General features: G+C 38.8%; 1 protein-coding gene across 5 annotated transcripts in view; it reads right to left on the reverse strand.

The window, feature by feature from the left end:
- Window positions 1-25,303, reverse strand: part of LOC134350477 (metastasis-associated protein MTA3-like) — a 216,570-nt gene that overhangs the window by 30,402 nt on the left and 160,865 nt on the right. For 4 of the 5 annotated variants that reach the window (XM_063055686.1, XM_063055690.1, XM_063055688.1 and 1 more), the window contains exons 16-19: window positions 22,939-23,097; window positions 18,310-18,345; window positions 14,789-14,820; window positions 10,184-10,338 (exon numbers count right to left, since the gene is read on the reverse strand). In XM_063055686.1, coding sequence (XP_062911756.1) covers window positions 10,184-10,338; window positions 14,789-14,820; window positions 18,310-18,345; window positions 22,939-23,097 — 382 coding nt within the window. The remainder of the gene's footprint in view (window positions 1-10,183; window positions 10,339-14,788; window positions 14,821-18,309; window positions 18,346-22,938; window positions 23,098-25,303) is intronic. The other variant, XM_063055687.1, reaches the window with a different exon arrangement.

The raw sequence follows: 25,303 nt of genomic DNA on the forward strand, positions 1-25,303 counted from the left end.
GAATTATGTGAAGCATTCAGTGATCAACACCATTATCCCCTCAGTACTCATCACTATGCTTCAAAACCGGGGCTCTGTGCCTTGCTCTGGAACTGGATCCTTGACTTCCTTACCTGGAGAATATGCAGAACGGTAACATTATTTTCTCCTCACTGACAACCAACACAGATGCAGCTCAAGGATGCATGGTTATCCCATTGCTTTGCTCTCTACACATGATTGTGTGGCTAAACACAGCACAAACACCATCAAAAATTCACCAATGATACAACTGTCGCAGGCAGAATCTCAGACAGTGACAAAGAAAAGTACAGGAGTGAGATAGATTGGCTAGTTGCATGGTTCGCAACAAAAATCTTGCACTCAGTATCAGCAAGACCATGGAATTGATTGTGGAAGGGGAAATCAGGAGAACACACAGCAGTTCTCAGCAAAGGGATCAGCAGAGGAAAGGCTGAGCAGTTTCGAGCTCCTGGGTCCAACATATTGACACAATTAGAAAGAAGGCACAGAAGCAGCCTTCCTTAGGAGTTTGAGAAGATTCTAGCAAACTTCAGCAATGTTCTGTGGACAGTGCTCTGACTGGTTACATCATTATCTGGTATGGCTAATGCATATGATTGAAAAAAGCTGCAGAGCGCTGTATACACAGCATGCTCCATCGCGGGCTCTAGTCTCCCCATCATCGAAGGACATCTTCAATAGGCAAATCCACGAGACAATGGCATCCATCCATGAAGGCCACTCACCATGCAGGGCATGTTCTCCTCTCATTACTACCATCGGGGCGGAGGTACTGGAGCCCGAAGACTCACACACAACAGCTTCTTCCCCTCCATCATCAGACTTCTGAATGATCCAAGGGCCCACCTGCACCACCTCACTATTTTGCTGTCTTTTCGCAATATTTAATTGTGTATTCTTATTGCAATTTATAGTTATCATTATGTATTACACTGCTACCACAAAGCAACAAATGTCACATTATATGTCACTGATTATAAACTTGGTTTCATTCACATTACTGTAACTATCGTCAACCAGCGTTTTTGCTGACAGGTAATAACAAAAGGAAACAGCAATAATTTTGCTGCTAAAGTGGCTGAATTCGTAGTCTAAAACATCTAATGAACTGCTAAAATTAAAATAACTTTTTCAGTAAAACATAATTCGAGGCAGATCTTAATCAAAATCTATGTGAGAAGGTAAGCTGGATTCAGAATTGACATGTTCATAGAATGCAGAGGATAGTGCTGGAAGGACGTTATACTGGCTGGACATCAGTGACCAGTGCTGCTCCACAGGAATCAGTGCTGGGACCACTACTGCATGTGAGATATATACTCAGTGATTATAAACTTGGTTCTATTAGTTACCTCCATTTCAATGCTCCATGTGTTGTGTGTTCAGAGATGCTCTTCTGCACACAACTGCTGTAACCTGTGATTATTTGAGTTACTATTGTCTTCCTGACTCAATGACCTCTCTCGTTAACAAGGTGTTTTCGCCCATGGAACTGCCACTCACTGGATGATTTTTTTTTGTTTATCACACCATTCTCCATAAACTCGAGAGCAACCTTTCTCAGCCTTTCCGCCCTGGAGGAACCCTTGAAATAATTTTCAGGTCTCAGGGAACTCCTGGGTGAAAATTATTATATCTGCAGCTCATGGTGTGTTAGCGTGATCAACAAGTTGTGTATATAATAATCAAAAAATAATTGTCAATGCACTTTTGAGTATAGAATGAATTTTTAGCCTATCTTTCTTGAAAAAAAAACAGGTAGTTAAGCTTAGCTTACCTTTCTTGAAATTAATCTCTTTCTTTCCCTTTTATAAATTTTACAACAGCAAAGCAACAGGCCAGCAGCTAAGTTGCAGTGCATAAAATTCCTTATTTAGAATGAAAATTTCCCTCCAATTTTCTACTACACTGCTAGAGTTTGTTCACGCCATAGGTCAGTCGGCGGCGTGTTAGGGGAAGCTGGGGGAGGCAACTCGGGAGGAAGAAGCTGACCTAACAGCCTAAATTGGACAAGTCCATTCAATGCTCAGAAAATGCACTTCACACTTTATCGGCCTACTGTACACCCCTCCGTGCAGTACAGCGCTCACCAATTATCCACAGCCTCCCCTATCTCACGTCAAAAACTGAGAATGAACTCAACCAAATAAACACGGTCCTACTGTGCACCGCCACACTGTGTTGAGAGACCTCGAACAGGATTGCTAACTGGGCTGTTTCGTCCCTGCCCACTAGCATCACACATCGTGCAGAGTTCGAAAAACAATGTTTCATTTTTAATCTCGATCGCTCGTGGAACTCCTAGTGACCTCTCATTGAACACCAGCTGAGAAACCCTGCTCTAGAGACTGATGTACATGTAAATCCCAGCAGATCAGCAGTTTCTGAGATACTCAAACCACCCCGTTTAGTAACAACAATCATTCTATGGTTAAAGTCATTTAGATCACACTTCTTCCCCATTCTGACGTTTGGTCTGAACCTCTTGGCCGTATCTGCATGCTTTTTTGTATTGAGTTGTTGCCACACAATTGGCTGATCAGATATTTACACTAACAAGCAGGTGTACAGGTGTACCTAATTAAGTGGTCACTGAGTATTTATGATTTTTATTAAACTGTAATTGTGTGTGTTAGCAATTTTGCAGACAGCACAAAGGGTGGCGGAGTTGCTGACAGATGAAGGAGGTTGTCAACAGCTACACCAGGATATACATCACTTACAGATATGGATGGTGAAATGGCAGATGGAATTTAATTTGAGCAATGTAAGGTGTTGCATTCTGGAGGGCAAATATAAGGGAAAAGTATACAATTAATGGCAGGGCTTTTAACAACACTGATATACAGAGGAATCTTGGGGTTCAAGTCCATAGCTCCCTGAAGTTGACCACCCAGAGAGTGGTAAGTAAGACAAATAGCATGCCTGCCTTCATTGGTCTGGACATTGGGTATAAAAGTAAGGAAGTCATGTTACAGTGACGTAAAACGTTGGTTAGACTGCACTTTCGGGTATTACGTGCAAATCTAATCACACCATTACAGAATGGATCAGCAAGTTTTGGAAAGGGTACATAAGAGATTTGTCAGGATGATGTTTGAGTTAAAGATAATGAGCCATAAGGAGAGGTTCGACAAACTTGGGCTGTGCTCTTTGGAGCATTGAAGACTGAAGAGAGACATGATTGAACTTCATAAAATTATGAGAAGGATAGGTTGTCAAGAGTCTCTATTCCCCCAGGGGATAAATGTCAAATTCTTGAGGACGTGTATTTAAGGCAAGAAGGGGAAAGTTTTGTATGGGGTAGGTGGGTACCTGGAAATGGGCTGGCCCGGGGGTGGGGGGGAGATGGAGGAAACAGATATGATAATGGCTTTCAAGAAGCTGTTAGATAGGCACATGCATGGAATGGAAGTATATCGATAGAATGCAGAGAGAAGAGATTTAATTTCCACAAGGCCTGTTTCTATGCTGTACTGCTCTATCTTCTAAGATCACAATTTTTTGTTCTCCTTTTTCAAATTATGGTTTCAAATCTAGATAACATAGTTGAACTAAACAAAAGTCTGAACACTGAAATGATATCTTTTAAATTACAAATAGAAAAATTATAAATAAGGTTTGAAAATCTCACCTATTATTGAAAGAGCAAGTAACTGATATGTTAAAAACAGTGAAAGGGAAGTTAATTACTGCAATCCTTCAAACCCTATGCCCCAAAGACTTAGATGAACATAACTACATCCAAACTTAACTCATTTTTGTTCTATAATTTACAAGGCAGACATGGAATAATCCCTTTGCTGATTCTGAAGGCTTAATATTTAATGGTTAATCACAAATATGTCGGCAACTTGATATAGCCACATAAATCTAAAGACATTGATTGGGTGTATGAACTTGTATTGTACAACATAGCATCGCCTACACTTAGGGACTGTCATATCAGACTGCCTAAAGAGAAAAGCTTTCTGCTATTACTGACTAAAAAACTTCTCAATATTGAGCCATGCTTCATGCTAAGCTGAGGAGTATTTAAAAATGTAATCTAGGCCCAAATGTAATCACAAAAAGAGGTTTATAAAGCTTAGACAGACACAGTGCTGCACTATAGAATCTATAGCAATAATCATGCATGCACATGAAAATTTAAAAGACAAAGTGATATTCAGCAGACTTTTCAATTACTTTTCAAAGCTATTTCACTGCTTCAGCTAGCATCATTCCCTTGACTTATTAATATTCTTCCACCAATATAACATTGTCTATTGAATGTTTTCCTGCACCTTAGAGAAAAAGGAAGAAATGTACTCTTCAATTAAGTAAAAGATTTCTTGATTATAAAACAATTTACCATACACTACATTCTGTTTGAGTGATGCAAAAAACAGAAAGGCTTGAGAACTTTATTGTCCAAAATTCAGCCTTGAATGTACCCAATTGAGCACCAACACTGCCGAGGTACAGAATTTCAAAGATTCATAGTCCTCTGAGTAAACAAATACCTGACTTCTCATCGTGACACAAATTTTAGACTTTCTAGCCAAAACAAATATTCTCTGAGCATCTATTCATCAACTTTATGGAACATTATATATTTCAATGAGACTATTTATTATTTTTATAGGAAGTTCTTACACACCCTTTCCCCAAAAGGAATTAATCTAGTAAATTTACATTGCACTACATCCAATTCACTCCACCAGTTTGAATTCAAGACCATCATTTTCCTAAGTTGCATGTTCTATGTTCATTTTAATATTGCATACTTCAGCATTTACTAGCTTCTCATTATGTTAAAAACAATTTTACTACTCTTTCTGCTAAAAATTAATAACCTCGTACTTGTCTGTATTTTACTTCCATCACCTATTCATTGAAGCCATCCAAATACATTTGCATAAAAATTGGATTCATTATGTTACGTACCCCGTAACTGGGTTGCCAAACCAGCAGAAATGGATCATTCAGTTGGGAGTCTGGAGTACTAGAACTAAGAAAGTTTTATTAAAGAAACAAGCAACACAGTAATCGAAAGGATAATAAATGCAACAGTTCAGCGATGATAAACACACATGTGCACAGAATTAAGATAACAGCATCAATCAAGCTCTATCGTTGTCTAGGGGTAAATGACCAAATTTCAAAGTGACTCAAAGTTCAGTTCGCAGTAATCGTTGCCATGGCGATGGACAACGTGGGGGGAAGAGAGAGATAGAACAGGAACAACTGATCATTCAGAACGGCTTCACTCACAGACCGGCGAGATTGCTCACAAGCAACTTTTGGGCGGGTCCTTTGTGATGTCACCTGAGGTCACCGACTGTGACCCCTCCTCCAGATGCGGTCGATCCTCTGCAGTGAACCCGGCACCCAGGCAAGGGCGGACACACACCGGGTTCCCGCTGATCGTACCTTTCCACCCTGGTCGTTGTCTAGTACTTCTCACCCACTCGTGAGAGGCGCACCGCTTCCAGGGTCTCGTTACCTCGGGTGGCGTGTGTCTGTCTTAGCGAACCTGTCCCTTTTTATCCCCCTGCTGGGGTATCGCCTGTCCATCACTTCAAACAGTTCAGGGTTCAAAGGGGGAGCCGCTCCAGACAGCTCTCTCTCTCCCACGTCCCTTCATTACACATCTCCAGACGCTGCTCCATTGTTCCTTATCTCTCCTTCCCCTGAGGGCAGGTGGCAGACCAACTGCTGATGTCACTGATGCTAACCCAGGCCAGCAAACATCTTAATTTTATGTGTATTCTCGTAACAATTAGAACATGCTGCTTATGTATAAGTCCTACAAAAAGATGTTTGTCACATGCTTTGAGTGTGTTTGAGCGAATTTCTTGTTGAAACTCCAGCAAAGAGGATATTGGCCTTGTCATGAGTCACCCCAATGCACATGTTATTTCATCTTCTGTACTTCCCGCTCATGATGACATCATCAATGCGCACAGCATCCATGATTTACTAACCAGCCAAAAATAGCTGAAAAGGTCACAACCTTTCCCACTAAGCATTGTATCATCAGTGAACCTGTGCTTCTTGGTCATGTCATGAATGTAGACTGTCAGACACTGAGGGTCCAGCAATGTAAGTACTGTATATGCTGGATTGTTGCAACATAGACTTGCTTGAAAAAACAGCAAAATAATCAAATCAAACTCTTCCTTTTAGCATGCAGAATACGCAGAAAACAAGGTTTTTTTTTAAACAATGAAATTTATGCGGCAATACAAACCTGCTTTTACATTTAACCTGTGTTCAAGATGTCTGCCATTCCAAAAAGATAGTTTCAGCCTGGGAATAATTTCCTTTTGAGCAGGTTAGATACAAATTACTCATGACAATGAAAAGGCAGAAAGCACAAAAAAAACAATACAATCTGCAACTATGGTCTTCCAAATGTACTTTATAACGGGCAGGGTTAATACTACTTGAAAGCTGTGCACAGAGGCATCCAAAGCACAACAGGTGACTTTGAGATAAAAGGGATATAAATTTCATCTTGAAATGTTCTTACTAGTAAACCTCTGGAGATAATACTTAACCCAGAGTTTTCACAAGGACCTGCGTTGAAACTTAAAATCATTAGCTACTAAAAGTCACTAAACAAAGTATAAAGGAAAAAGGCAATTCATGTAATAAAGCTGACCGATATGACACAGGCAAATGGGGATCTATCCTGACATGGGCGAAGAAGCCACTTAATTTTTGAAACTGTTATTTCAAAACAAGTTGGATCATGCATCCTCCCTGGCACTGGATTCAGCCATGACAAAGTCATGCTCAGTCAATCCTGCCAAGTGCCCTCAAGCATCTATTGAAGGTGGTCACTCTTTGAGATTAATTGTCTGATTGATTTGGTTAACAGAAGCCTGACATAATCAGACTTACTGACTTGCCCAAATTTTAAGTTTCACCCAAAATGCTGAACTTTTCCATTGTGATCCCAAAGAATCAACTGTTACTCAGGGAACATGGCCACTTGGAGGAGCAGCAATGGGAGGCAGAGAAGGCATGTTAAAAAGGGCAATGTGACAATAATCATGTGGGATTTAAAAATGCAGGAAGGTTGGGAAAATCGGTTGGTTCGGGATGCCAAAGAGGGAATTTTTTAGAATGCCTACAAGATGGATTCTTAAAGCAGCTTGTAGTTCAGCCCAAGAAGAAAGGTAGTTCTGGATTGAGTGTTCTGTAATGACCCAGATTTGATTAGAGAACTTAAAATAAAGGAACCTTTAGGAGGCAATGATCATAATATGATAGCATTCACACTGCAGTTTGAGAGGGAGAAGGTAAAGTCAGATGTATCAGTATAATCGTGGAGTAAAGCAAATTACAAAGGCATGAGAGAGGAGTTGGTCAAAGTTGATTGAAATGGCAGAACAGCAGTGGTTGTAGGTTCTGGGAGCAATGCAGAAGGTGTAGGATAGATACATTCCAAAGATGAAGAAGTTATCTAAATCGAGGATAATGCAAACATGGCTGGCAAGGGAAGCCAAAGACACAAAAAGAAAAGAGAGGATAGATAACATAGCAAAAATTAGTGAGAAATTGGAGGACTGGGAATAATTTTTAAATCCAACAGAAGGCAATTAAAAAACCATGAGAAAAAATAAGAGATTTGAAGGTAAGCTAGCCAATAATATAAAAGAGGATACCAATTTTTTTCCGAAATAGAGTAAAAGAGAGGCAAGAGGGGATTTCAGACTGCTGGAAAATAATGCTGCAGAGGTAGCAATAGGGGACAAAGAAATGGCAGACAAACTTAATAAATATTTTGCATCAGTTTTCATGTGGAAGCCTCTAGCAGTATACCAGAAATTCAAGTACGTCAGGGGACAGGAGTAGGTGCAGTTGCTATTACCAGGGAGAGGGTGCTTGGGAAGATAAAAGGTCTGAAAGTAGTAAATCACCTGGACCAGATGGATTGCATCCAAGGGTTGTGAAAGAGGTAGCTAATGAGACTGTGAAGGCATTAGTAATGATCTTCCAAGAATCAATAGACTTTGGAATAGTTCTGGAGGACTGGAAAACTGCAAATGTCATTCCACTCTTTAAGAAGGGAGGCAGGCAGTAGAAAGGAAATTATAGTCCAGTTAGCCTACAGGTTAACCCGTAGGAGGAATCAGTGGTAAAGAAGGCAAATGCAATGTTAGCATTCATTTTGGGAGGGCTACAATATACCATAAGGATGCAATGCTGAGGCTTTATAAAGCATTGGCCAGACTGCACTTGCAGTATTGTGAGCTCCTTATCAAAGAAAAGATGTGCTGGCATTGGAGAGGATCCAGAGGAGGTTCATGAGAATTATTCTGGGAATGAAAGGGTTAAGGTACGAGTAGTGTTTGATAGCTCTAGGCCTGTACTTGCTGGAGTTTAGAAGAACGAGGAAGGATCTCATTGAATCCCATTGAATATTGAAAGGCTTAGACAGAATAGATGTGGAGAGAATATTTCCAAAAGTGGGGGCGTCTAGGAGCAGAGTGCACAATCTCAGTATAGAAGGACATCATTTATTACAGAGATAAGGAATTCTTTAGCCAGAGGGTAGTGAATCTGTGGAATTCATTGCTGCAGACAGCTATGGAGGCCAAATCATTGGGATTAGTTGGGGCATCAGAGAGAAGGCAGGAGAATGGGATTGAGAGGGCTAATATATCAGCCATGATGGAATGGCGGAGCAGACACGATGGGCCCAATGGCCTATTGCTGCTTGTATGTCTTGTGGTCTTTAATTGATTCTGGACTCTTATAGATCCTCATGGCATCAGGTCAGATATAGGCAAGGAAGTCATGAAATCAGGAAATTGCTGCAGGAAATCCTTAGGTGATTACAGTAGGCCATCTTAAGCTGCTTCATTGGTGATTTCCCATTCACTATGTAATAAGTGAAGGTGTTGGCTGATGACTGCAGAGGGGTCAATTTCACCCACAGTTTTACAGATAATGTGTCAACTCATGCCTGTATGCCCAGTCAAAATGAGGCCTGGCCTGATGAATGGCTAGAAACATTGACAGGTAGTTAATATTTCTAATCTGAGCGAGCCAAAATACCTCCATTTTACATTTAAAACTACTGCCATCGTCTATTCCCTCATCTACATCCTGTGGGCCAATGTGGGTCAGAAGTTTAATAAACCAAACACAGTGCCACGATGGGGAAGGGCTAGGTAATTCACAGCAGCTGACTTGTTCCAACAACTCTACGATGCCTTTCCATTTGCCTAGAAGAATATATATCTAAAAGCACTCAAGAGTCTTGATATCATTCCAGATCGAGCAGTCTATTTTATTGATACCTTATCCACCAACTTAAACATTCATTCCTTCCATAATGTGCCTGCATTATCCCATCCAAACGTTTCTCCAGAGCATTACCATTCAGCTGACCTGTCTCCAGCCCTAAATATGCCACTACCATCCAAATTTAATTTCATCAGCACACTTAGATATATTACTCTTGATGCGCTCATCCAAATCATGAATACATAATGCAAACAGCTAGGCACTGGTACTAGAATATCCTAATAAAAACTGTCTCGAAATCTGAAAGTGACCAACCTTTCACTCCTGCTAAAATATTAACTACTGACCCATCGGCTAGAATCGTTTTAGTAAGCTCTTGACAGCATCTTTCTGAAAGTCCAAATACAGCTCAACTTTTCTCTCAGTAGTTTCCAAAACTCCAACAGATTTAATATAATTTCTCTTTTATTAATCCACGTTTGTCTCCTACCAACCCTACTATTATTGCTAAGTTACTATGCAATTGCTTTCTCAACACATTACCTGCCTGCCTCAAATGATTTTCTAAAACTAAAAAGCAGCCCTACAGCCTTTACCTGATCAAAGTCTGTAAACTGACACCATACTCAGTGGAACTGGACAGCTTGATGAAACAGGAAAATCCCAAGTAATCACGATGCCAGTAGTTATGTGCGCAAACTTTCAAGCTGATTAAAACTGAATAATAATATAATGTTGAACCGTGTTGCACATTAATTACTCGTGCTATATCACAAACAAAACTAATGTAACATGAATTTTTTTTTGCATAACCAAGTCACTGTAAGAATTATCTGTACTTTAAAATGATATACGACATGACATTTTAAACTAAATTTCATTAAGTTCTAATACTGAAAAAAAGAAATTCCACCTTGTTTTCTCGGTAACTTTAAAAAAACCATCATCAGGTGCATCAATCCAGTTTGGCCGTTGTCTCTTGATCACTGGAACAGTACCAGGCTGGAGTACATTGATTCCAGTCGAAATTCCTTTTCCATTAGCCAAGTATGGGAAATGATCAGTGTTCTGAAAGAAAGAAATAAAAGAGAGCAGGCTGAACTAAAGATATCTGTCCTTTGATAGCTTGTTGTTGGTTATAATTTATCAGGACCCTTAATCAGCATTACTTCTGCAAAATCTAGCTGGATCTTTACTGGGTATACACTAGACAACATTTTATTTCAAAGAATGAAACACACAATTTGGTGGAGGAATTCAGCAGGTCAGCAGCATATATGGAAAAGAGTAAAGGGTCCAGTGTTGGGCTGAGACCTTTCATCGTTCAACACTGGCACCTCCCTCTGAGTAAAGTGGTTTCCCCCTCAGGTCCCATTAAACAGTTCACCTTTCACGCTTATCCTATGACCTCTAGTGCTAGTCTCACTTAACTTCAATGGAAAAAGCCTGCTTGCATTTACTCAATCTATACCCCTCTTAATTTTGTAGTCCTCTCCTCTCATTCTTCTATGTTCCAGGGAATGGAGTTTTAATCTATTCAACCTTTCACTATAAATACTCAGGTTGTCAAGTTCTGGCAACATCCTTGTAAATTGTCTCTGTATTCTTTCAATCTTATTGTTATTTATCCTGTCGGTAGGTGACCAGAACTGCACAGAGTACACCAATGTCTTTATACAACTTCAGCATAACATTCCAACTCCTGCACTCAATACTTCAATTTATGAAGTACAATGTGACAAATGCTCTCTGTATGATCCTATCTATTTGAGATACCATTTATAATGAACTATAGATCTGTATTCCCAAATCCCTTTGTTCTATCACACTCCTCAGTGCTCTACTATTCACTGTGCACATCCTACTATGGTTTATCCTCCCAAAGTACAATACCTCACACTTGTCCGCATTAAATTTCATTTGCCATTTTTCAGCCCATTGGGGGAACTATATCAACCTTAAATTTAAATAGTAGAAAATATTGTGAAAGAAAAATTCCTGCTTCTTCGATTTTAGATAAAGAAGATTTAACCTCTAGAACTGGATGGTGTTGAGAGTGGTTGAGTGGTTGAGGTATTAAAAAATGGGAGAAAATGACAGTCTATTGCAAAGAACACACACAAAATGCTGGAGGAACTCAGCAGGCCAGGCAGCATTTACGGCAGAGAGTACAGTTGACGTTTCAGGCTGAGACCTTTCATCAGGACTGGAGAAAAAATGATGAGGAGTCAGAATTAGAAGGTTCCCTTTCCCCACCTTCTAACTCTGGCTCCCATCATTTTTTCTTCAGTCTTGACGAAGGGTCTCAGTTCGAAACATCGACTGAACCTTTTCCATGGACGCTGCCTGGCCTGCTGAGGTTCTCCAGCATTTTGAATGTTTAGCTTAGATTTCGAGCATCTGAAAATTTTCTCTTGTTTGTGATTAGCCTATCGCAAAGATCATTTCATCCATTTAACTTCAGGACTTAACTCAAGCATATTCTAAACACGTGTGTCAATTACAAACTGGTACACATACAAAATGTTGGGGAATAATTTCTGCCCCCTTCCTTCCCAGTCCTGATGAAATATCATGTGTTTATTCCCCTCCGTTGATGCTGTCTGACCTGCTGAGTTCCTCCAGCATTTTGTGGGTGTTGTTTAAGATTTCCAGCATTCGCAGAATCTCTTGTGTTAATGGTGTAATTAGTGTAGCAGTAATAATAAGATTTATTTCAGTTTAACTTTACTCCCCTGGGTTCCACTGAACTCCCCACTGAAAATAGAAAACATCATAAGGTTGGTTTCTTAGCTGTGCGTGTGCTTTTTAACAGGACTTTGTACTGAGAAACATGCTTACTCTTAGCTGAGTAGAAGCAAAAAAAAAACAAATGGTAAGTGCATTTTATAAAATAATATTTGCTATTAAAATGTGCAGGTACATAAGGTCACGTTATTTCATCCAGACCATCCCAAAAAAAAATCATTAAGTTAATTATGCCAGAAGCAAAGCATTTGCTTCATTAATTTGTAATCAAATTAAATAATCATTTAGCTAATGTCTATGATGGAGGGGGGAAACTGTCAGAATTTTTCATAGTACAAAAGGTTTATTCAACCAACAGTTTATTTATTCAAACATTCCCATTAAAGACAAGCATGATATAATTTAAAATTGAAAATGCCAAATTCACTGCCTTTAACTCAACTTACTTGTTCCCTTCACATTATAATCCTAAAGTTCAAAGCACATTTATGATCAAAGTATGTATACTATATACAACCTTGAGATTCATCTTCTTCTTGGCAGCCACAAAACAAAGAAACCAAACAGAACCCATTAAAAGAAGACAGTCAAACACCCAATGTGCGAAAAAAGAACAACTCATGCATACAATAAAAGGCAAACAAGTAACATTTAAAACTAAAGCTCATGAAAGTGAGTCTACAGCCACGAAGCCAGTTCATTGCTGCAGCCAGTCTAGGAGCCCGTTAGTTGCAGGTCACAACTTCAGTTCAGTGCAAAGATGAATAAACCTCATGGAGCAGCAAGCTGAACACCAGCCTGTCCCTTGTCTCCCACCCCGACAAGACAACTTTTTCAACCTGTCCCAATATTTAAATCAGCTCATTCCCCACTCTTGAACCTGTGCTCTGCCACTTTGATTCAGCCCCAAATTCGCTCCAGCAATGGCCAACCTTCAGACCATTCCTTGTATTCAGGCTCAAGCCCTGCCAACTGGATTTGGTCCATAACCCAACCTTTTCAATCTAGTCCGCGCGTGAGTTGACTAAATATTGGCTTGCTCCTTGCTCTCAGGCCCAGGCTCTGCCGCTTCGATTTGGCTCCAATTCAGCTCAGCCATGGCCAAACATTGGTTCATTCCTCGCTGTCAGGCTGTGGTCCCACCACCTTGATTTGACTAGTACCCACCACCCAACTACACCTTCAAGACACAAGTTGACACTGCAAAAATGCCAGGTCAAAAGCACAACTCTGATAGGGAAGCTCCAGGCTAATGATTGCAGTGATCATTTTTTGGAAAAAGTGTGATTAATAGAATAGTTAGTAGATTTGTTTGCTTCCAGAAAGGCGTTGCTGTGTTTCATCAGCACAAACTTAAATCCTTTCCTTCACCCAGGTGTAATAAGAACAATAAGATTGTATACATTATTCATCTGAATGAGAAGATAGGTGAATAGGTGAATCAACTAATGGTATCATTTTTAGTTTCTTTTAATGTAGGATTTGCCTATAATTAAATTATATTCTGTGCATTTTAAACCATCTTACCCCCATCAGAAGGCAAGAAGGCCCTTTCCTTCAGAGCTTAACTTGACTTCAGCTGAACGTGAATGTGCTTCTAAATTTAGCTCATGAAATTATGGAAACAAACATTAGGAAGTTAACCATCTGGAATCTGGTGCATTCTCTAAATTAAAGAAAAAAGTAGGGCACACCTGGAAGGTGCTTATCATGGCAAATCACCAGATGCTTTTCACCCTTCTGGCAGACCTACTGTGATAAATTATGTGGGTTAAGCACCCCTTATCTGAAATACCAAAATCCAAAATATTAATTTTTTTTGAGCACTGACATAACATGGTAAATGGAGAATTCCACAAGGTGCCGGAAACTTTACTAGGTGATGCACAAATTTCTGCGCTCCACAGACGGTTCTGAGAAGTAACCTCACATATATAATGAACAGAAGTTAATGAAAAATAGAAACGCACTGGATAAAGTGAAAAATGAAGATTTCCACCATGCATTGAAAGAGTGGATTCGTCAGTGTCAGAGGGAACATATGCCGCTTAATGGATTGTTGATCATGAAACAAGCAAAGATCTATCAAGACAAACTGAAATTTGAAGACAAGTATGAATATTTAGTAGGCTGGTTGCAGAAATTTAAGAAAAGGGATGACATTAAATTTTTCAAGATTTGTGGTGATAAAGTGTCAGCTGATCATGAAGGAGCAGAGAAATTCATTTAAGCATTTGCCAAGATCGTCACTGATGGAAATCTAACATGCTGAATGGCAGCATCCGCACATGTGTAATGAATTAGTGCAAGACAAAGGCTGCTTACTGGTAGCACATAAACTCAGAGTCTGGAATGATGGCGATCCCAAACAGCAACTGATTGTCCACCTGGGCGGCTGATGTGGTAATAGCTTACCTTTCTGATGATTCAATGTACACAGTATTGTTTCATTCACAAAATTATTAAAAGTATTATGTAAAACTACCATCAGGGTATACGTATAAGCTGGCTATGTAATGTAAATGGATTTCGAGTTTAGACTTGGGTCCCATCCCCAGGGTATGTCATCATCTAGATGCAAGTAGTCTAATATCTGAAATCCGAAACACTTCTGATCCCGAGCATTTTAGATAAGTGGTATTCAATCTATATTCTTAAAATTTTAGTTGCATTCATTATAATTAAATGAATTAGAACAACCATTTTCTTAGATTAAAACAAGCTTTGATTAAAACTATTTTCAGCATTGGAAAGAAAAAAGGAAACTTACTATTAAAGTTCCTTGTGTATGACTTGCAATATCTGAAAAATGAATATGTTCAAATTAAGTTTATGCTCTAATCATGCAAAATTTTAATAACAGTTGCAACAGTTGTGACAATTTTCATCACATTCCAGTTAAATCTTAACAAAAGTCTGTGCCAGGTTTACTAAACGGAAAGTTAATTTCACAACATTTAACTAGCCCATTGTTTTCTCAAGTGTTCAAACTGACAATGAAACACAACTTACTGTTTCTGATACTGACAAATGCATACTCGTCTTTCCCATGCACTGTGGATTCCTGCCCTCATCTACAAATCAGAATCAAGTTAAGTCTAAAAAGAACCCTGAATCACTTTTTTAAAATTGTGTATCAAATATAGAACCTAATTCCTGTTAAGCTACTGTAAGAAATATTCAGACAAAATAATTGTTATCTCTTGGATTCAATTACCACTTGTTATATAACTAGGAAATCTGGGATTGAAAGTACAACAACTTTGCCAAAGAAGTCATTAGTTATCTGAAAGTACATAGGCAAAAGAGCAAGACTTATTTAATCTCGGTGTGATCCTTTCCTTTAATATAGGTTAATAATGTAGATTCTTTTATGCAATTTTACACAGACTGTGAATTTTACAGACATTTCTTCGAGTCTTACTGTTTTCGCATATCCGAAGGATTGTGTATAGGCTATTAATGCATGATTACACTTAAACTGAAGCATTAGTTGTGGCAGTGTTGCTTATTAACTGTAGCTCTACGGGATTAACTTGGTCAACAGAAGATAACATAGTATGATTATAAAGTTATACCTCAACCATTAGGTTGAACTTGGACAATAAGTTTAACAATTAATTTTGCTACGGGTGAATCACAGCAGAACATTTTTACCCTCACTGACATGGCAGTGGAAGCAGAAAACCTTGCTGATGTTTTTCCATCTTTAAGCACTGAGGTTCATTTAAAATTAGCCCAGAATGGCTTACATGAATTCAACAGAGCCCTATTACTATTGAATTCATTTTAAAAAGCTGCTATTTGTTTGAAAGTGCTATCATATAACATTCATTCTTGATGGTTGTTTTACTTACAAGGCACTAACCAATGTGCAGCCCCTCACATTTCTGACTTTAGTTTGATTACCTTAAAAACTCTGGGCTTTTCCTTTTTGACAATGGTAGAGCCATAGATTTACTGAGTCATCAAACTATTCAACATGTAATCAGGAGCCTTCGGCCCAACTCATAAATACTGACCAAGATGTCAGTCTGAGCTAGTCACATCTGCTATGCTGGCCCCACATCCTTCTAAACCAGGGCTTCCCAACCATTTTATGCCAGTAACTGAGAGGGTGTGTGGACTCCAGGTCGGAAATATCTGCCCTAAACCCTTTCTATTGATGTACTTATCTAACTGTCTTTGTACTTGTATCCACAGCTTCCTCTGGCAGCTTGTTCCATATCACCACCGCCTCTTAGAAAATCTCACTACTCAAGTCCCTTTAAACCTTTCCCCAGTCACTTTATATCTATGTGGTCTAGTTCTACACTCTCATACCCTATAATATACAGCTGTGGCTCCAAGTAGCTATTTGAATGTGACAGCGGCCACACCCCGGTACACCACTTTGACAGGTGGGCTAAACCAGGTAGCTAGAGGGTCTTATACCCCAGGAAGATAGGGAGATGCCTATCCTAGCATATGAAGCCAACTCCAGTGGACTGGGCTGATGAGATCAACCGTGAGATCCACCAGCCAGGAAGGCAGTTCTGCAACGCTCTGTGGAGAGCGAACAGCATTACGAAGCACAGAAGCAGACATGGTCCACTACAACCAAGGAAGACCCCAGTCGTGACGACTACTTGTACCACTGGATTGAACTTCTGAGGTCAAGAGAGTGGAACTGCCCCAGTGTAATGGCTTTTCCACTTTAAAAACTTTCCCACACAGGTTTCCTGTCAATGTTGGATATGATGGACAACCACCAGTAGTATGGGTAGTGCTCTACTTTGTTCTGTAGTTCATTTAAATAAATCTCTCCTATATCCTGATAGTTACTGATTCCTCCTGTATTCCAATAGTTACGGATAACTAGCCTTAAATAGGATCTGTTTATCCAGTTGCATTATTCTGTCAGTTAGCTGATCCCTATTCCATGCCAATATGTGACCCCCAGCCTTGTGTTGGCCTCTTGTGCTCTACCCCTTAACATGGTACCTTATGGAATGCCTTTTCAACACCATGCCTGGCAAAAAATATTTTGCAATGTATATTGACCTCACTGGTACAATGCATTCAAATATTCACCATCTGGTGAATAATCTATCAGATTTAAAAACTGCCCCTCAAATTCAAAGAAAGCATGCAGATTCCAAAAATTCTTGGTGTTATAACTGTCAAGCCTAGGCAGGTTCCTTTATATTATGGATTAAATATTAGCTGCCTTAAATCATGTTTATGACATTCTCAATGTTGATAGTTCCGTGCAAAAAATAGTCTCCAAAAATCTTTGCAATCTTAAATCTGGGAGCCAACCATCACTGCCAAGCTGGTTTGTCTGAGTAACAATTGACTTCTGTTGACTTGCTGTACTCAACGAAGGCAAGCATGACAATTGCCTTCTTCACTGTTCTGTCTGTCTGTGTCACTACTTTTAGGGAACTATGTACCTCCAACCCCAGGCCTCTCTGTTCTACAACATTCCCCAACTCTACAATTCATGTTCAACTCCTGTCCTGTTTTAACTGACCGAAATACACTTGTGACTTAAGTTTCATCTGTCATTTCTTGGCCCATTTGAAAAAAAAATTGAAATTGAAATAAAAGAAATTACCAGAGTAGAGAATACAGCCGTTTTCTATCAGAAAATCTGGCTGAAGCAACACAAGTTACAGAACTACAGCATTTATACGTAAACATGGATTGTTTATGCGATTGCATGGGTTTATCAGTAGGATATTTAAGGTTTTACTGCTCTAGTCTTGTTTTGTGACCACTTTATTTGATCATTACTGTTTGCTTTTGATATTTGTCTTTGCAAAATGACCATCTTTCTAGAATAGGTATGATTTTAATGAATTGTTTGCAATAAATCCTATTTAAAGATTAATAAAGATCTCTTACACCAAAGTATTAGATGTTATAGATGTAGTGCAGTTCTTTTACTTAAATAGGCAGCAGATGGGATGTTTCTCTTTCATATTCAATATCAGTGGGGCAACTTTGAAACATTTAATCAATTCGTTTTAGTGAATATGTAAATTTTGATGTTTCCTTTGAAAGAGCTATGGGTAAAAGAGAGTAAGTGTGAATATTCATGTTGTAAGAGGAAGAAATCTGTTTCTAGACCACTTCATGAATAACCCAGGCATCACTTGCATGCTCAGGCATGCAATATTATTCAATTTGTTTGGAATTCATAACAGTATTGGTGGAAAAAGCACACATATAGAAATAATCCCTCTATTTGTAAATAATTGTGTCACTAACACCAACTAGAAATACATTAACATTGTGGCATCTTACCCCTATAAGGTGTCAAAAGTCGCTTTTTCACATTCCCTGATAATAACAAATAAAAATCATTTATAAGAACTTCACATTATTTGCTGTTAGTTACAGCTTCAGAATTCAACAAAAATTGCACATTTAATACATCAATATTTCATTCTGACTTAATCAGCAAAGACTCATGAACCCTTAGCCCCAATGAGAAAGCACACGTTCCTTTTGCCAGCACTAAATCACACAAAATTAGCTTGGGTGGTCAAAACTTCCCTTCTGTCATCAGATTTCTGAACAGTCAAAGAACCCATGAACAGTACTCTTTTTGTACTATTTATTTTTTTTACATATTCTTATTGTAATTTATAGATTCTTTAATATATTGCACTGTATTGCTGCCACAAAAAAACAAATTTCACGACATACGTCAGTGATAATAAACCGATTCTGAGGTAATTTCGTCCATCTGTAACCTAGGGGGGACATGGAAAATTTGTCATGATGGCCAAGATTGATTAAATGAGCACGGGAATTAAATCGATCTGAATAAGTATACATTGACTACACAAAAATCTCCACTAGATAAATTAAGGCTAATTTTAAGTGATCATTTTAAATCCAGTCATAAATTCAGATCTGATGAAATGATGGTAAAACAATATTGTTGCAGATACTGCTGTAACTATAGTTAGCGTAACGCATAGTAATCAGTAGCCAGGATCAAACCCCACAGAGAGAGTTCTGGATGGGACTTTCTTTGATACCATAAAGGATTTTAAACTTTAAATGGAGAATAGGAGTTCACATGTTCTCAATCTATAATGAAGCTTATAGGTTTAGAGAAAACAGGTACCCTGGTCAGTTCCATGGTGGAAGTATGGTCTACTTACATATATCAAAACAGAAACAAATACATTTAAAACCAGACACTTAATCAAAGCTCTTTTGGCTGGAGATGAACAAATATTCCCGAGACAAAGACAGAAGATGTTAGATAGACTCTGCAGGTTAGGTATGATCTATGGAAAGAGAAACACAGGTCATCATTTAACCTGAACATCCTTCATCAGAACTGGGAAATGAGTAAACATGTTTGTTTTACGTTACAGAGACAACGAGGGAAGAAGTGGATAGGATAAAGGAAGCATCACTGGTTGAGTAAGGCTGGAGTTTGCCTGTTCAGTAAGGAATTTTGTCAATGGGTTAGGGAAAGTGAAAAATGTCAAGTAAGGATGTGAAAAAGCAGTATTTGTGGAGAAAGAAAGCAGAAGGAATATTTATTTTTCAACAAAACTGACTAGCTCTGATACAAATTCTGTCAACTATGATTGATGAGGAAAGGAAATTGGAAGTTCTTGTCAGCAGACCAGATGTGGAAGAACATGTAGAATGAAATAAAGTCTTTAAAGGAAATTGTGCGCATGGAATTAATATCTGAGACAGTTCCATTAGTCAGTGGGCCTGCAATGGATATTGGTTATTAACCCATCCCCTGAGATACAGACAGAGAAGTCCAGAAAGGGAAGAGAAATTTCAGAATAAGAGCAATTTCAAGTTTTGCATATGTACAGGAAACATCACCAGCACAGTCATCAGTGCAGCAGCAAATGGGTTGAGGAAGGTATTGAGTAGGACTGAAACACAGTCCAATCTATACTTTTCAAGAATTGAGAAGCACAGATTGTACCTACAAAAATTCCCATTGTCACAATCTGGGTAAAATGAATTACATTTAAGGAAGTTGTTCAATATGAGGACAAGTTTGGCCAGATGAATGAGTGTGGTTGTAGAGTGACCGACTTTCAGCTAGCCACAGAAAAAGAAAATGCACAAACTAGAGATGTGCGGTAAGAGAAACTTGCTTAACATTTCCATCAAAAGTCCATTGTTAGACATGAGCACCACATTACATTTTTAGTGGTGCACATTTTATTCAAAAACTCATCAATTTTTAACTCAAAAAATTTCTAAGGCTAACTTATGTAGATCTACATGAACAACATACCTAGGCCCTAGAAACTTGCCCTTCCCTGGAAAGAAGCCAGTGATCTGTAGTAGGCTAGAGAAGCTACCACTTCCAAATTCAATGCTTAGTCTTGCTTCTACAGGAGCAAGTACTATGTACAGGATCAAATACTATGATATCTAATAGAAGGTGTCATCCCAGATATATGAAGAAAACATATACAAATATTCCAATAGTGATAGAATATTATTTTAACATATTTTACCTTACCAAATCAACTCAGTTTCTCCTCATTCAACATGCACACTTTCCAGTGGAACTGGATGAATCTCTAAACACTATAATCCTTGGACAGAAACACACAGCCAAACTCCAAGATTACCCTAGACACCAAATAACTCATTCAGGAATCAAACTTCAGATCATTCCAGCAGGTCACTTCTGGTGGTGCATTTATCCATTCAAAAAATACCATTATAGGCAGGTCCTGTTTGACAAACATACTGGAGTCCTTTGAAGCTATAACAAGCACAGTGGACAGAGGGGAACAGAGGGACGTTACTTTACTTGGATTGCCAGAAGGTGTCCGATAAGGTGCCACATAAAAGACTGATCCATAAGATAAGGATGCACAGAGTTGGGAGTGATATATTAGTATGGGTAGAGGATTGGTTAACTAATAGAAAGCAGAGAGTTGGGATACATGCGTGTTTCTCTGGTAGGCAATTAGTGGTGAGTAGTGTGCCACAGGGGTCAGTCCTGGGCCCGCAACTGTTCATGATATACATTAACGATCGGGAAGAGGGGACTGAGTGTAGTGTATCAAAGTTTGCTGATGACACTAAATTGAGTGGGAAAGCAAATTGTGCAGAAGATACGGAGAGTCTGCAGAGAGATATAGATAGGTTAAGTAGGTGGGCAACGGTCAGACAGATGGAGTACGATGTTGGTAATTGTGAGGTCATCCACTTAGTAAGGAAAAATGGCAGATTACATTATTATTTAAATGGTAAAAAAACTGCAGCATGCTGCAGTTCAGAAGGACCTGGGAGTGCTTGTGCTTGAATCACAAAAGGTTGGTTTGCAGATGCAGCATGCTATCAAGAAGGCAAATGGAATGTTGGCCTTCATTGCTAAAAGGATTGAATTTAAGAGCAGAGAGGTTATGCTGCAACTGTACAGGGTACTGGTGAGGTCGCACCTGGAGTACTGCATGCAGTTCTGGTCTCCTTACTTGAGGAAGGGTATACTAGCTTTGGAAGTGGTGCAGAGGAGGTTCACCAGGTTGATTCCAGAGATTGGGGGTTAGACAATGAGGAGAGATTGAGTCACCTGGGACTGTACTCGCTGGAATTCAGAGGAGATCTTATAGAAACATATAAAATTATGAGAGGAATAGATAAGATAGAGGCAGGAAAGCTGTTTCCACTGGTAGGTGAGATGAAAACTAAGGGACATAGCCTCAAGATTTGGGGGAGTAGTTTTAGGACAGAGATGAGGAGAAACTGCTTTTCCCAGAGGGTGGTGAATCTGTGGAATTTTGTGCCCAATGAAACAGTGGAGTCAACCTCAGTAAATATATTTAAGACAAGGTTGAATAAGTTTTTGCATAGTTGGGCGATTAAAGGTTATGGGTAAAAGGTAGGTAGGTGGAGATGAATCCAAGGCGAGATCAGCCATGATCTTATTGAATGGCAGAGCAGGCTTGACGGGCCAGATGGCCTACTCCTGTTCCTAGTTCTTATGTTCTTATGTTCACCAGTCTTTCAAATGTATGCTGCATGGAAATTGCAATGAAATAACATTATGATCTCAGAGACCATCGTGCTGGAGTAAGAACTCTAAATTGCAGTTTGTCCTACAAAACTTGTTAAGGTGATGAGTTTCAGTTTATTCTATTATCAGTATTAAAAAGGCAACTTTGAAAGCACACAAGTTGTTCCATGTGCTTTAATGAACCATGGGTCTGCTATTCTAGTAGAAGTGGATGGATTTCCATTTAATTATAATATGATAATTACAAGAAATTTATTCAGACTAAATCTCATTCAAAGAAATCCAGCAGGCTAATTACTATAATTTGATTACTACTACTAATAATAATAATATTTATAGAGCACTTTTCATACAAACAATGTAGTTCAAAGTACTTCACAATGGAATTCCCGAACCATAACATTAAAATGATGTCCAGGACTGTAGCCTATTACTCATTTGGACCCATCTTTGAGTTTAGGAGAGTGACAAGTGATCACACAAGGCTCTAAGGGGACATGACAGAGTAAAGGATCAGCATAATGATGCAGTAGGCTTGAGGTACTGCACAATCCTGCTGTAACTACAGTTAGAATTGTAAATGTTTATGTTCTTATAATAATTTCCTCATGGCCACAAGGATTTCCTCTGGGTGCTCCGGTTTCCTCCCACATTCCAAAGACGTGGGATACTTGGCTAATTGATTACATAGGTTTAATTAGCTCATTGGGCTGAAAGAGTCTGTATTAGATTGGAAGGGCCTATTACCATGCTGTATGTACAAATAATAAATAATCAAAAATGATAAAATCCTCCATAAAATAGAGGAAATGGGAGCCAACAACAATTCAGAAATAAGATATTGTATTTGTCACTTGTTAATCTACATCATTTTACAATATCATATTAAACTGTGTCATTAAACTAACCATCCACACCATTGTGCTGGCTGTAGCTTCGTTTTCCTAGAATAGTCGGAGAGCCGTGGTTTTGAATTGTAAATAGCCGTTTTGGAGATTGACTGGAGTTCCCAGAGGTGATGCTTGGTACAGTTCTGAACACCTTTGGCTTTACAGCAGGGTGAACTTCTGCAAGTTAAAAGACAATGTAAAATATTATCAGGCAACAAGAAGAATTGAAAGAGCAACAAAAAGTCCAATGAATAGAAACATATTTTATAAACTGCTTTTGATTCCTGGTTGGTTGGTTCTAAAAACAGCACAATTAACACAGGAGTAACTTTTTCCAACTTATTAAGTCCACATTGGCCCCATGCCCATTTTTTTTTTCCAAGTATTGTTCTGTCTCAATCTCAGTTTGAGTTGCATTATCTCCCTCAAAGGATGCACAGCAGAAAATTTTAGCACTGTAATGAATGTCTGTGCATAAACTAGATCTCTTCCAAAATAATGCATTCAAATACCTATGATATATTTAGTTTAGGCTACTGCAAAGACCTTTACACATATGATCATATTTGTACAAACTCTCAAACACTTTGCAAGTCAACTTCAACTTTGCTGACTTTTCTATCTGAAACAATGTCAGTTATAATAATTTCCATTTTTCTTCAGATCAAAGGCACCTCACATGCTTCAAGCTTTCTGTAACCCATGGAAACAAAATTTAACATTTAGCTCTTGTTTTAACACCATCCTCAACTCTTGTTCTTTACAAATATCAGATTCGACTGATAGTATTTTGTTCCAAAAATATATATTTTGAGAATAAACAAGGTCTTTACAAGTTTAAGCAAAGAGAAGACAGGGGAATCTATGCAAAATAAAACTGGTAGAATACCATAGGGATTAATCAATACAATACAGGATAAAGAGAAAGATTACCATTCACCTTGCCTGGTTGGGAAAGGTTCAAATATAAAGATAATACCAAAATTGTCTTGATTAAAGTGGGGCATTTGAGAGAGGTGATTAAAATTAAAGAATTTATACTGCATAGGTAGGAATATTTCAGCCTGATCTTTCATTGATAATTTAGCAGATCTGTTGGGGTCAGTTGACTTATATATATTTAACGGAGCATAATCTCAAGATTCCTGGGCATGGCCTGGAGCCAGCTCCACTGTCCAACAGTTTGGAGTTCAGTGGCCCAGATTTCCAAGCTTTGAGGCTGGGAGATCTACCTGTTCAGCCTACACCAGGTAGACCTCAAGCAAACTCAGTGACCCACTGAAATCAGTAAGATTTAATTCAGTTTATATAAATGCACTTAACCTTTTAAGTGTGCACACGCACATTATAATTTAGTATTGATATATCTTTCTTCAACTTCCTAATGATCTTTCTCCCCACCTTCCAGTCATTCAGTGACAGCTTGGTGGCAAAGGCTCACTGGCTGTCAAAGCCATGGTGGAGGCAGAGTTGACCCAATACACTAAGAGAGACTTTTCTGGTCTTTTCTGATCAGCTGAAATTGGCTTCCCAATGCAACCCAGGATCACACTGGGGGCAGAAAAGCATGTTCCAAGGGTAAGTGTCTCGTGAGCTGAGGCTGTTAGCAGAAGATCCAGAATATTTACAGGGGTGACGAGACCTACAAGCAGGGAGAACAGGAGAAGCGAGTTATTGAGTGCATTGTCAAAGGTTATAATTGAGGTGGAAATCATGTTGCATTTATCAATAAGCAATTAAAGGAAAGTGGAATGAATGGTTTTGGGAACAACAAGCAATAAGGATTAGGAAAACTGCTGCAAAGGAGGATTATCACAAAATGGATAAAAATAGTGTGTTTTCAACTTCCAATGTCTATTGACATTATTAAGCTCCTGATCTCATACTGCTGTTACTCTAACACCTCATGGCAACTGTGATTATTCCTACTATCAATTTTGTCCCCATCACAATTTCCTACTCTCCTAAGTAATTGCACAGATCATATTGATATGCTGCACATGGAATGTGCTTCTGAGAGTTCAATTTAATTTGGGGATTTTTGTTCAATCCAGTCTGTGTATTCGACACAAAAATTATTTTACATATCAGTTGGATGCATCTATAAACCCACCCTCCCATGAAAAAAAATGACCCAGCACTGACATTGCTGGTATTGCAGAGCACTTACTTTGTTTGCTTTGTCCAGTCACACACCCATACCACCACCCCACCTCTCCACAGTTGTAGATTGTTCACTCTTCCAGGACCCTACATTCAAACACTTCCCTATATACCTCTCCACCTTGCTAACTCTCTCCCTTAATTCAAAATTCTTCTTTACGTCTAAGTTGTTACATCTAACTTACCATTTGTTACTGTTCACCATGGTGGATTTTTCTGT

This window comes from Mobula hypostoma, chromosome 8, assembly GCF_963921235.1.
Source record: "Mobula hypostoma chromosome 8, sMobHyp1.1, whole genome shotgun sequence".
NCBI lineage: Eukaryota > Metazoa > Chordata > Chondrichthyes > Myliobatiformes > Myliobatidae > Mobula > Mobula hypostoma.